Here is a 13994-nt window from a genome sequence, read left to right as displayed (position 1 = left end):
TTCCCTGGATCCATCGGACAGCTATGTTTATAAAAAAAAAAATTATAAATAAATAAAAAATTGCTAAATGAAGTTCTTCGAGTATTTATGGAACTATCGGGACCGAACTGCGTTTCCGGGGGAACCTTTTAGGCAGGAGGACGAAAACAGGTAGGAGAGCACATGAAGATAGAAAGCTGCGAGCAGAACAGTAATACAAGTTAAAATAATAATTATCGGTTTGAGAAATATTACTCGAAGGCATTCTGGTTTGGAAGGTGACACATATATCTGAGGAAACGAAGGATGTTCTAAAAGAAACAAGAAACAAGAAAATGTCCAAGACGAAAAAAAAAAGAAAATACTTGTGTGAGTACTACACCTACCGCATATTTTAGTTGTTCAGGGAATTTCATTTTTTGAATAAATACGACTCCAGTGGATTGCTTTGGACTGAGTTAAAAATACACTTCATCGCAACAGAGGACGAATATATATGTTTTTTTTGTTTGTTTGTTTTTTATCACACGCATTGGATTAAATATAACGAACTGTGTATTGTTTTGCGACCATGAAGGATTTAACTGTTACTTTAGAAAACTACACAAAAGGGAGATTATTTTTTAAAACAAAACCAACGGACATTTTCAATATACTAAAGAAATTAAACGAGACATTCTAAGATATTTTATTTTGGGGATCCCTAGTTGATATTGTAATAGATTAACACCGTGGTACCACTGTATATATATGTAAAAGAAAAAACGTATTTATGTTGTTGAATATTGTAATGTTATTTTTGAATAAGAAATGCATATGAGTGTTTACAACTTTTATTTTTGAACTGGGAGTCATTTTCATTTAAGTAATCACCTGTGTAATAAAATACATTATTGTTTGCATTGCTATTTCTGTTTATAATTCAGAGTATGGTGTGTTGGGTACTGGACAATAGTACTAAAAGCTGTTTAAATTGTTTATATTTCCTAGTAAAATATCCACTATACTTAGTGGTGCAGCTGGAGTTAGGTGGAGGCATCGCGCTGTATGTATTTTGGGTTATGCAAATCAGACACTCACTTAACCATTAAATTAACAGTAACACACAATCTTTGCAGGTGTAGTAGAACTTGCGTGTTTACTGCATACAGTCCTACACACCAAGGTCTCTAATATTATTTTTTTAAAAATAGTGAACCGAACCCAGGCCCCATATCTCTCCCTTAGTATTATGATGCGCCTTGAATCGTACTGAGCGGAGAAGTGGGGCCTCACTTAATAATGCAATACTACAAATTCCTTCCTCACCATACCCTAATGCAGGGGTGGCCAACCCTGGTCCTGGAGAGCCTCAGGGATTCATGTCCAAAGTTACCATTTGTTCCAGCTACTCAGCAGTAAGTGATTTAGAAATAGCTATAAAACCCATCCCTACCATATCACTGTTCACTGATATCTGTGCTTGCTGACATGTGTTTTTAGTGTGGGTTGCTCTTGTTGTTTTTATTATGACTGTTTCATGTTTGCTGTAATGATGCTGCCTCTTGGCCAGGTCACTATTGTAAATGAGAATTGGTTCTCAATTGACTAACCTGGTAAATAAAGGTCTAATGAATAAAACCATTTATATCAATACAACTTTATAATCTGTAGTATTCTGTTCTTCACCTGCTTTATTCCAGTGCACTTGTATATTATCCTGATGTAGCTATCATTGACACTGTTATCTGCTCTAATGAACTGCCCTGACATTGAATCATGTGCACTGTGTTTTGTATCTGCTCTTATTAGGACTGAAGTCATTGTATTCTGTATCTTGCTCTTGCATTGTAAAGAGATTCTTGAGTAAAGGGATTTTCTGCTAATAAATAAATAATAATATCACCTTGAACTGCCTTTGAACTCTATGACCTCCCTCCCCCCCTCCCCCACCATCACCCTCATTTTAAGGTGGTCTCTTGTTAAGTTCTGCACACAGCCATGCATAAATAAAGCTAGCAGGCTGCAAAACTGACTACATGGAAACTTTCTTGTGGTTTCAAATGTTCTTTTGGATGAAGACATCTCATTATATTTTACGACACATGATATTATTATTTCTCAGCAGATTTCTTTACCAGAGTGAATTACAGCTGTCATACAATTACATATTAAACAAAAATATAGTTATCAATGAGACTTACAACATGATCTTTACATGCAATTACCTTTCTCTCTTTTTTATTATTATTTCTTAGCAGATGGCCTGATCCAGGGTGACTTACAATTTACATCATAACTGCTTAATCCTTTAGAGGGTCGCGGTGAGCCGGAGCCTAACCCGGCAGACACAGGGCACAAGGCAGGACTACACCCTGGACAGGACGCCAGTCCATCGCAGGACACCACACACACACACACAGAGGGCATTTTAGAGTGATCAAAAGCATGTCTTCGGACTGTGGGAGGAAACCGGAGTACCTGGAGAAAACCCACGCGTACATGAGGAGAAAATACAAACGGACCTCTAGGTCGGAATCAAACCTAGGATCCTGACGCTGTGAGGCAGCAGCGCTAACCACCACGCCACCGTGCCGCCCTACAACATTATCTTTTCATGCAAGTACCTTTCCGTCTTATTTACTCTTTATTAGTATTTCTTAGCAGATGCACTTATCCAGGGTGACTTACAATTAACATACAGTTACCCATTTATACAGCTGGGGTGTTTACTGCAGCAATCTAGGAGGTAAAGGTACCTGCCTGCTTGCTCAAGGATGTAACTAGCTAGCTATCTATCAATCTAGGAGGTTAAGTACCTGCCTGCTTGCTCAAGGGTACAGCAGCAGTGTGTCCCTCTGTGGCGGAGTGGCCCGCCCCTATTATTATTATTTGTATTATTGTTTGCGGCGCGGATAACAGCGCAGCGTATTTCTTATTATTTAAGAAATTTATTATTTAAGAAATACGCGGCGCTGTTCTCCGTGCCGCAAGCAATAATACAAATAATAATAATAGGGGCGGGACACTCCGCCACACCCCCCCCCTCCCCACCTGGGATTGAACCACTACTCTATACTGCTTAAATTAGAAATAATTTGGAGCCTATTGCATTTTGTAAGATACATCTATACTGTAAAAGGGAAATCAAGTTGTTTTTTGTGTTAATGTTACGTGTGGAAAAATCAATACACACACACACCTTACTTAAACAGTTGTCACAGCATATGGGATCCTGATCTTAAACACAAAGGGCAGCAGTGTGGAGTACTGGTTACGGGGGCTCTGGACTCCTGACCGGAGGGTCTTGTGTGGGGGTTCAATCCCAGGTGGGGCGCACACTGCTGCTGTACCCTTGAGCAAGCAGGCAGGTGCTTTACCTCGTAGATTGATAGATGGATTTTTACTTGAGCAATCTAGGAGGTAAAGCATCTGCATGCTTGCTAAAGGGTCTAACTGTCTAAATTGTAAATCACCCTGGAAAAGGGTGTCTGATAAGAAATCCTCCATCCATTATCATAACCGCTTTAACACACAGTGCAATACATACATACACACATGTAGACTCTATATAGAGAGACAAGGAGTCAATACATCGATCCATTATCATAACTGCTTAATCCTTTAGAGGGGTAAACCGGAGCCTAACCCGGCAGACAGAGCGCAAGGCAGGACTACACCCTGGATGGGATGCCAGCCCATTGCAGGGCACCGAACACATACACACACACACACACACACTCACACACACACACTCACACTCACACAGAGGGCAATTTAGAGTGATCAATCAATCTGAACAGCAGGTCTTTGGACCGTGGGTGGAAACCAAAACCAGAATACCCGGATAAAACCCACAATGCGAACACATTGGGGAGAACATGCAAACTCAGCACAGACAGACCCTTGAGGCCTGAATTGAACTTAGGACCATGGCGCTGTGCCACCCTTAAGGAGAAATAATAATAAAAAAACATGAAAAGGTCAAATAAAAAGAAAATTTGAAGCCACAAACCACAAGAAAGTGTATTTGTATGACAACTATAATTCACTCTAGTACAGCTATCTGCTAAGAAATAATAAATAATAATAATAATAATAATAATAATAATAATAATAATAATATCATGTGTTGTAAAATATAATGAGACGTCATCAAAAAGAACATTTGAAACCACAAGAAAGTTTCCATGTAGTCCGAGTCCTGTGCAGAACTTAACAAGAGACCACCTTCTTCTTGACTAGCTAAGTGCAAAATGAACAGGTTCCATGTAGCCAGTTTTGCAGCCTGCTAGCTTTATTGACGCATGGCTGTGTGCACAACTTAACAAAAGATCACCTTCCTGTTGACTAGCTAAGTGCAAGATGAACAGACTCCAAACCACAAAACCAGAAGGTGAGTTTACCTCCTTCATTCTCACAGCATGTTCAGCTAACCACATGAAACAGAACGTCTGGCCATCTAAAAATAAAGGTAAAAGAAACCGCAGTGCTGCTCATCCTGAAGGTAGAATACGAGTCAGAGAATGAGAGGTGTTAGGACTAAAAAAAAAGAGCAAGCAAAAACACATAGAAATGAAACAATGGAAAAATATTATCCGTCAGTCAAACCTGATTATATGATCCCTTCTGTTATTGTCTCACTCTGGTTGAGAACATCAATTAAATTCAACAGCCATATCATTTATTTCACTAAAACTTTAGAATCTGTAGTATTTTGTACTGCACCTAGCTTATTCCACTGCCCTGGTATATTATCCTGATGTAACTGTTATTTGCTCTAATGAACTGCCTCAATATTAGCATTTAATTTCTTAGCAGACCTCCTTATCCACGGTGACTTACAATTGTTACAATTATATCACATTATTTTATTTATATACAATTACCCATTTATACTGTTGGAGCAATCAAGGTAAAGTACTTGCTTGCTCAAGTGTACAACAGCAGTGTGTCCCCCACCTGGGATTGAACCCACAACCCTCCAGTCAAGAGTCCAGAGCCCTAACCACTACTCCACACTGCTATGGACTGTGTTTTGTATCCGTTTTTCTCTATGTATTTTTTCTTTACAAATATATGTCACTCTGGGTAAGGGGGGCATCTAAGAAATAATTAATAGCCTTCAAACTGTCAATCTATTACCAAACTGTATTTAAAGAAAATATAAATATATAAAAACAATACACACACCTTACTTCAAAACTTGTTGCAACATATGGTATTCTGATTTTGAACACAAGGGGCAGCAGTGTGGAGCACTGGTTAGGGGTGCTCTGGACTCCTGACCTTGAGTGGGGGTTCAATCCCAGTTAGGATTGATACAGACAGAGCTAGCTACTGTAGATAGACCCTTGAGCAAGCAGGCAGGTACTTTACCTCTTATATTGCTCTAGTAAAAATCCAACTGTATAAAAGGGTAATTGTAGGTGCAGAGCACCACACACACACACACACAGGTAGGCACACACACACAGGTGGGCACATGCACACACAGGTGGGCACATGCACACACAGGCAGGCACATGCACACACAGGCAGGCACACACACACACACACACAGGTGGGCACATGCACACACAGGCAGGCACATGCACACACAGGCAGGTACACACACACATGGGCACATGCACACACAGGGAGGCACAAAAACACAGGCACTCACACACACACACACTCTCATTGAGATTGGTGTATTGAAACTCCTTGATTTCGCCTTTAACACAGGTAGAAAACAGAAACAAAAAAGTGGTTTGATTGCTTAACTCACCATTTCCTGTTCAGACAGATTGAAATGTCACAAAGCCAGTGTAAGCCACACCTACACCCGAGGAAACATTTAAAGGGGGCTGCTACTAGAGAAAGACACATCATTTTTGAAACCCAAAACTCAAAAAGGTAGGCTCATTTCTACTTTTATTCTGTTTACTGAAAGCCAAAGTTTTTTTTTTTTTTTTATCTTGGCGTGATACGTTAATATTCATATTAAGTTGCTGTATTTCTGCTGTACTATGTTCAGAAATGGTCTGATTGTTTTTCACTGGGCAGCAGTGTGGAGGAGTGGTTAGGGGGGCTTTGGACTCCTGACTGGAGGGTTTTTTGTGGGTTCAGTCGCAGGTGGGGGACACACTACTGCTGTACCCTGAGCAAGCAGGAAGGTATTTTAACCTCCTAGAAAACCCAACTGTATAAATGGGTAATGTAGGTAAAAAAAAAAAAAAATAGTGATACAATTGTAAGTTTGCTATGAAATAAAATAATAAAAATAATAATATTCCAGGGAATATGGATAATGGCATCTGCTAAGAAATCTAAACACATAATAAATGTATATACAGTGCCCTCTGGATTTATTCATACCCTTCATAGACTATAATGGGATTTAGCAAAATAAATGAAAGTGTAGATTCAGTATTTGTTGCATAAATGAACGAAAACATGAATATTTTGAGACATTCAGCATTGGACTTCGCAAAAATATATTTGTCCAACATATTTGCATGTTTTTTCAAAAACTGAACGTTCAAAATTATTCACACCCTAAACATTAAAATGCAATTAACTTTGGACAGAAATGTTTTGATGATATCTAACACTGATAGTCTTACAGTGTTTCATGTTTGCATGGATTTATGCAAAGAAAACATTATGTACACTTGTTTTATTTTGCTAAAAACAACTTTTTGTTACACTGAATCAAGGGTATGAATAGATCCGGAGGCAGCTGTATACGCAGGCATTATTGGTTATGATTTGAACATAATGACTGTATTTATTATTGTTATGATTATATTACTTAGCAGACTTCCTTATCCAGGGCGACTTACAATTGTTACAAGATGATGATATCACATTATTTGTACACACAATTAACCATTGGTATGTTTTTTTTTTTTTAAATACAATAATTATTATAGATATTGCCAAATAGAAAAGGCAGAGTTTGGTTATGTAAGCACCCTTTCTGTAACTACAGAAAGACTAAATAATCAGTTCACACTTGGGAACAAAGACACAGTTTTCTATATACCAAACTATACCAAAAAGACAACACTATTGATTATATTCTGTTGACATACCACTTCACTTCAAAATCATACTGAAATCTTTCATGAAATATGGAACCCCTTTCTTAGTGCACTTAATGGATAGATGAACTAATTTAAATACAAATAAATATCTCATAATTGCATGTCTTAGTTACTATAATCAAGCTCAAAACTAAATTAAATACACTTAATATTATATCTCTGAGGCAGCTTCAGAGTCCTGGGTTCGATTCTGGCCTCAGGGGTCTGTCTGTGTGGAGTTTGCATGTTCTCCCCATGTTTGCATTGTGGTTTTTCTTCGGGTACTCTGGTTTCCTCCCACAGTCCAAAGACATTGCCCTCTGAGCGTGTCTGTGTATGTGAGTGGTGCCCTGTGATGGACTGGCGTGCCATCCATGTGTCTGCCAGGTTTGGCTCCAGCTCACCGCAACCCTCTAAAGGATTAAGCGATTATGGTAATGGATGGATGGATGAGATCTGGTGGAACAACTGGATAATACATTTCTAATCTTATTGTGATTTCCCCCCCCGTCTTTTTTTTGATATTATTGCCTTTCCTCCCCTCTCTGTATCAATGTATAATACAGTAGTGTTTCTTTGTTTCTTGTTTAATTGTAAGTCTGTAAGTTGTCTTTTTGTTTGTTTATGTATTTATTTTTATTATTATTTATTATTCCTCTCCCCCCACTTCATTTCTAAAAAAATAATAGTTTTTGTTTATAACCAAATATTTGTCATATTTCATTTGAATACAAACTTTTTTTTTTGGACTTCCTGAGAGATCAGTTTTGCACACACTCGCCCGCACCCAAAATGTACGAACATTTCCTGTATACTAACCTCTATGGGCTTTCAAATGCGTGTGGTTTAAAATAGAATCTGTACACGTATCCTGTATTCACACATCCTGTATCTGAAACCAACACCGCATTTAACTGTGAATATATTTTAGCTCATACCTTAAACACATATAGGGTATAAATGCAAATGAAACTAAGACTTATATTATTATTGATTTCTTAGCAGATGCCCCCCTTATCCAGGGTGACTGATAATTGTCACATTATTTCTCACATACAATTACCCATTCATACAGTGTTTTTAAATGTAGCAATCTAGGAGGTAAAGTACCTGCCTCCTTGCTCAAGGGTCAAACTAACATACAATGCTGTATTATGGTAATACTGCATTATCATACTTACATTATAATACAGCATTGTACATTAAGGGTATAGGATATATATTAAACAGTAATATAGTACAACATTATATATATATATATATATAGCAATGTAGTATTATTATTCATTTCTTAGCAGACACCCTTATCCAGGGCAACTTACATTTCTTACATTATCTTAATTTTTTCATTACATTATTAATATTTTTTATATACAATTACCCATTTATGCAGTTTTTACTTTTTACTGGAGCAATTTAGGTAAAGTACCTTGCTCAAGGGTACAGCAGCAGTGTGTTCCCCACTGGGGATTGAACCCACGACCCTCAAGTCAAGAGTCCAGAGCCCTAACCACTACTCCACACTGCTGCCCTATAGTAACATTATACAGTAGTGTACATTGATGGTACAGAATATATACATACATTATACAGTACCAGGCAGCACGGTGGTGTGGTGGTTAGCACTGCTGCCTCCTCACAGCTCCAGAGTCCTGGGTTCGATTCTGGCTTCAGGGGTCTGTCTGTGTGGAGTTTGCATGTTCTCCCCGTGTTCACATTGGGGGTTTTCTCTGGGTACTCCGATTTCCTCCCACAGTCCAAAGACATGCTGTTCAGGTTGATTGGTCAATCTAAATTGCCCTCTGTGTGAGTGTGTGTGTGAGTGTGTGTGTGTTTGTGGTGCCCTGCGATGGACTGGCATCTCGTCCAGGGTGTAGTCTTGCCTTGTGCCCTGTGTCTGCCCGGTTAGGCTCCAGCTCACCGCAACCCTCTAAAGGATTAAGCGGTTATGATAATGGATGGATGGATTATACAATACCATTGTACTGATCACACTGATATATCATATCAGACCTTGTTCCAAAATCCAATGTTACAAGTACCGTGGCACATTTTTATAGAGGATTGTAACACTGAGGTAACATTCTCTTCTTTATTCCTTTGCAGGACTCCCAGCCTCAATCCAGATCGCCATCAAACCATGAACATCTCTTCTCCCTTCCCCTCCCTCACCTCTCGCCCTCCCTCCTCCTCCTCCCTGGGCTCCTCTGAGATAGTGGGCACTCTCTTCCTGGGCTTGGCGTTTGTTCTGGGTTTCCCAGGGAACCTGTTTGTGGTGTGGACGGTGCTGTGCCGTGTGGCTCGTCGCTCAGTCACCTGCCTGCTGGTGTTGAATCTGGCCGCAGCCGACGCCCTGGTCCTGCTCAGCGCTCCTTTCTTCATACGCTACTTGGTCGGGGGACGGGGATGGGAGTTTGGCTCGTCCTTCTGCAAGCTGGTTCATTACCTCTGCAGCGTCAACATGTACGCCTCCATCTTCCTCATCGCCGCCATGAGCCTCGACCGCTTCCTGGCTGTGTCCCGCCCCTTCCTGTCTCAGCAGCTTCGCACCAAGAGGGCTCTACTGAAGATCCTGCTGCTCATCTGGAGCCTGGCCTTCCTCTTTGCCATCCCCATGCCCTTCTACCGCAGGTTAGTGTTTCAACCAAGGTTAAGGCTGTCTTGAGCTCTTTATAAAAAAAAAATTCCCCTTAACTATCTTACAGTGGTGCATCCAGCTAAGTCGAAATGCTATAGCCCTATAGCCTTAAAGGTGATCAGTGCTGGTTCCAATCCAGGGCCATTGACGACTATGGCCAGGAGTTCCCAGGGGGTTCTCAGGAGGTTCCCAGGGGGTTCCTGGGAACTCCCCAAGGTAATTGGTTTGGTACCATACTATCAGTGTTTCTCAAAGTGGGTATCAGGGCCGTGAGTTCTCAGGGGGTCGTGCACAATAGGCTGAGCTTGAGCCGCCGTGTGGGGAGGGTTCTAGTCAGCTGGTTAATCTTTGTCTCACCACTGCGCACCAGTGAATCCTGTGGTTGGTTAGGCACCTACCTGCAGGCCTGCTGCACTGTCATCTGATCTGTGCTGTCCGACATCACGATAGATCTGGTGACTTAGCTGTGGGTTTGCAGTGTGAAAAAATATTTTAAAAAATAGGTCAGCTTGAAGCATGTTTCGGGGTAATGTCCTGCTCGTTTTTGTTCCAAATTAGCTCTCAGTTACATAACGGAACCCTTAACTAAAGTAATAATTTGCTTAATTTGACTTTTTAAATTGGAGAATTCAAGTTCCTTACACAATCCATCCATCCATTATCAGTAACCGTTTATTCCTTTAGAGGGTCGTGGTGAGCCGGAGCCTAACCCAGCAGACACAGGGCGCAAGGCAGGACTACTCTCTGGATGGGACGCCAGTCCATCGCAGGGCATCCTTACACAATGTTACACTTTATTTGAAATCTTCAACTGTTTAAAAGAATGAAAAAGATCAGATTAGGCAAATCCATCCATCCATCCATAATCATTACTGCTTATATCTTTAAAGGGTCGCGGTGAGCCGGAGCCTACCCCGGCAGGGACAGGGCGCAAGGCAGGTCTACACCCTAGATGGGACAAAAGTCCATTACAGGGCACCACAGACACACACACACATGCACACAGAGGGCAATTTAGAGTGACCAATCAACCTGAACAGCATGTCTTTGGACTGTGGGAGGAAACCGGAGTACCCGGAGAAAACCCTCAAGCGATCACATTGGGGAGAACATGGGAACTTGAAATCTCCAAGTTTTCTTATTTTTTCAACTAAATCGTCAAATTAAGTGAATTATTAGTTCAACTGAAGGCTCCACAAAGTAATTGAGAGTTCATTTGGAACAAAACCCAGCAGACACGTGGAGACCGCAGGACCAGGATTGAGGACCACTGGTGCAGTCTGTTTCAGTTCAGTTCCATCTAATACAGGCGCCCGAACCCCATCAGCAACAGGAACAGAAACCTTCTGTCAACATAAGAAAGTTTACAAACGAGAGGAGGCCATTCAGCCCATCTTGCTCGTTTGGTTGTTAGTAGCTTATTGATCCCAGAATCTCATCAAGCAGCTTCTTGAAGGATCTCAGGGTGTCAGCTTCAACAACATTATTGGGGAGTTGGTTCCAGACTCTCACAATTCTCTGTGTAAAAAAGTGCCTCCTATTTTCTGTTCTGAATGCCCCTTCATCTAATCTCCATTTGTGACTCCTGGTCCTTGTTTCTTTTTTCAGGTCAAAAAAGTGCCCTGGGTCGACATTGTCTATACCTTTTAGGATTTTGAATGCTTAAAAAAACAGATTTCTGATGTTTTACGTACTTGCACACACCACCTTACCTTATAATTAAGCTGGGCTTTAGTATGCAAGCTAACCTGTTGCATTGCGTGACGCATCACAAGAACATTGTGTTTTGGCGAGAGGTGGAGATGGGTTTTATATTGACAATGTAATCAATGCAATGGGAAATGCGGCGCGCACAATGGAACGGCACAGTGGTCTCGTCTTATCGGAAACACTGAAGCTACGTTGTAGAGAAGCTGTAAGTGCTTTGTTGGGGGTGTAAATCAGGATGACCGAGCTGTCTAAGGCGCTGCGTTCAGTTTGCAGTCTCCCTTGGAGGCGTGTGTTCAAGTCCCACTTCTGGCAAGCATGCCTTTTGATGTTTTACATACTTGCACACACCACCTTACAATTAAGCTGGGTTGCGCTGTGCAATAGAAAGCAAAATTAGGCTTTTCTTCTATATGGGCGTTTTGTACTAAATTGCTACATTGAAATTAAACTGTTAACAATTTTTTATCAAACCAGGATGGCTGAGTGGTTAAGGCGTTGGACTTAAGATCCAATGGACATATGTCCGCGTGGGTTCGAGCCCCACTTCTGGTAAGCTGTTGTTTTCCTTTGTTAATTACATTTTGATTAAGAAAGAAAGCCAATCGGCTCAAAATGTTTAAAAGGATCCTACAGGAACCAGGGACCGAGGCAGATAGGCAAGTTCCTGCTTCAAGTAATTTTTAAATTAACTACATTTGGTAACATTGTAGGTGGCGTTTGAATTAGCTGAGTTAGTGTGTGATTAGTACCAGGTGAGTGGTTAAATTGATTAGAAGTTGATTTGCTATTTGATTGGTTTCCACACAGTTTAGTTGGTTCTTTTGCCACTCATATATATATATATATATATATATATATATATATATATATATATATACACATACACACAGTATATATATAAAACAAAGATTAATTGAAATTCATTTAAAATGTAATTTGACAAACGGTATATTCTTCCTTCCAGTTCTAACCTACGTCAACAAAGCATTATTGATTCGAAGTAAAGCGTTGTATTAGTTGTTTGTGTCTTTTGTAAATATACCATCAAAAAGTTTCGATAGTGAACCTACAACACCGTGAGCGTGAACACCCCGGAGTGTCTGCAGCTTCAGAGGATCCGTAGAACTGCTGGCGTTTGTGTCACGTGATGTATTGCTTCACGTGAACCAATTGAACCTTTGATTCACACTGTTTGCTTCTAATGGCTCGAGACGAGTCGAAGCTGGAGAAGCTTTGTACTCATCACTAGTTTTTAGAGTGGATACGCTAAACATAAATAACACTCTAAAACATTTTTTTTCCCCCAAAAAGCTTTTTATAGCAGCAAGCCTCGGCTCTTTTTATGTTCGTTTGGGGAGGGGGGCTATAGCCCGATTAGCTCCCCCCTCGGTGCGCCCATGAAATTGCCGTGTGTGTGTGTGGTGCCCTGCAATGAACTGGCGTCTCGTCCAGGGTGTAGTCCCCCTTTACGTTCTGTGTCTGCCAGATTAGGCTCCGGTTTACCGCAACCCTCTAAGGATTAAATGTTTTTTTAATTATTGTTTTTATTTATTTTTCTCTTGTACAGCACTTTGAGACAATGATTTTTGTGAAAGGCGCCGTGTAAAAAATATAAATGGTTTGATTGTATTCTATTCAAAATATGCATTCAAATATTATTTAAACTCAATTAACAAATCTGATGTATAATTTAGCTTTCCTTTTTTATAGGAAGAGAATCCAGAATTTGTAGTTTCTGCTTCACCCATTTCCCAGAAGCCAATAACAAGTAGTTTCATTTTCTTAAAAGGCAAAAAAAAAAAAAAAAAATCTCACTGATTTTAAAAGGCACACCCCACCGTAGTGCAAGCATTATTATTATTATTAATTTCCTAGCAGACAGAGAGGGGGAGATGAGTTGTATATGTTGGTGAGGTGCGAAAGTAGATAACCACAAAGAGCAAACTAGCTTGAACCGGCTTTGACAGCTTTGGGCAAATTTCCCCCCTGAATAGGAGGTGTGCTAAAGGTATGAGCTACTAGGGTGGTAAACTCAACGATTGGATATTGAACAAGAAGATGGGAGGAGATGTTTGTGTATAAATGTTTTTTTCCTGAAATACTTTGTCAGAATCGTGTTTTGAATGCATTTGCTCGCTACCTTTGCACATCGTATTAAAGGTTGTAAGGCCACTGCTCCTGGTTTCCTCTGTCGAGTCCTTTCCTTACTTCCTCCTCCTGCCTCATTTGGAGTCTATAAACGCATCCAGCAAGCACTCCGTTTCAGTCAACACCGCAGAGTTCAAGAGCAAACCAGTACCTGAGAACCAAAGAATGGGCAACCAACAAACAGTGAGTATAGATTGTGTTTTAACTATTACTTGAGTAAATAAACACAAATCTAATATAATCATTGTATCTTTTCACATCATTTAAGATTAGATTTATGAAAAAGAGGTTCATAGCAAAGATAAACAAAACTATTGAGATCAAATAAACAAGGTTACTTCTGGAGATGCATTCTGAATTAATTTTCACAAGTTATTTTATTAAGTCTATTGTGAGCCATGTTGCCTGTAGTTCATTGTTTTGTAGTTGAAATAAATATTTTTGATCTGGTATAAATATGATGACGCATT

General features: G+C 40.1%; 1 protein-coding gene and 1 non-coding gene across 2 annotated transcripts; both read left to right on the top strand.

Annotated features, from left to right (window-relative positions):
• Positions 1-5723: 5723 nt before the first annotated feature.
• Positions 5724-9693, top strand: LOC131724781 (leukotriene B4 receptor 1-like). Its single transcript, XM_059017531.1, has 2 exons — positions 5724-5856; positions 9135-9693. The coding sequence occupies exons 1-2, from the start codon at positions 5753-5755 to the stop codon at positions 9691-9693; spliced, it is 663 nt and encodes a 220-aa protein (XP_058873514.1). The 5' UTR covers positions 5724-5752.
• Positions 9694-11845: 2152 nt separating this feature from the next.
• On the top strand, positions 11846-11928 carry trnal-uaa (transfer RNA leucine (anticodon UAA)). Its single transcript has one exon. It is a non-coding gene; the product is annotated as a tRNA-Leu (tRNA).
• Positions 11929-13994: the final 2066 nt, after the last annotated feature.

Source organism: Acipenser ruthenus, chromosome 57, assembly GCF_902713425.1.
Source record: "Acipenser ruthenus chromosome 57, fAciRut3.2 maternal haplotype, whole genome shotgun sequence".
Lineage (NCBI taxonomy): Eukaryota > Metazoa > Chordata > Actinopteri > Acipenseriformes > Acipenseridae > Acipenser > Acipenser ruthenus.
The sequence above is the reverse complement of the archived record's forward strand: the minus strand, read 5'-3'. Positions and strand labels throughout refer to the sequence as shown.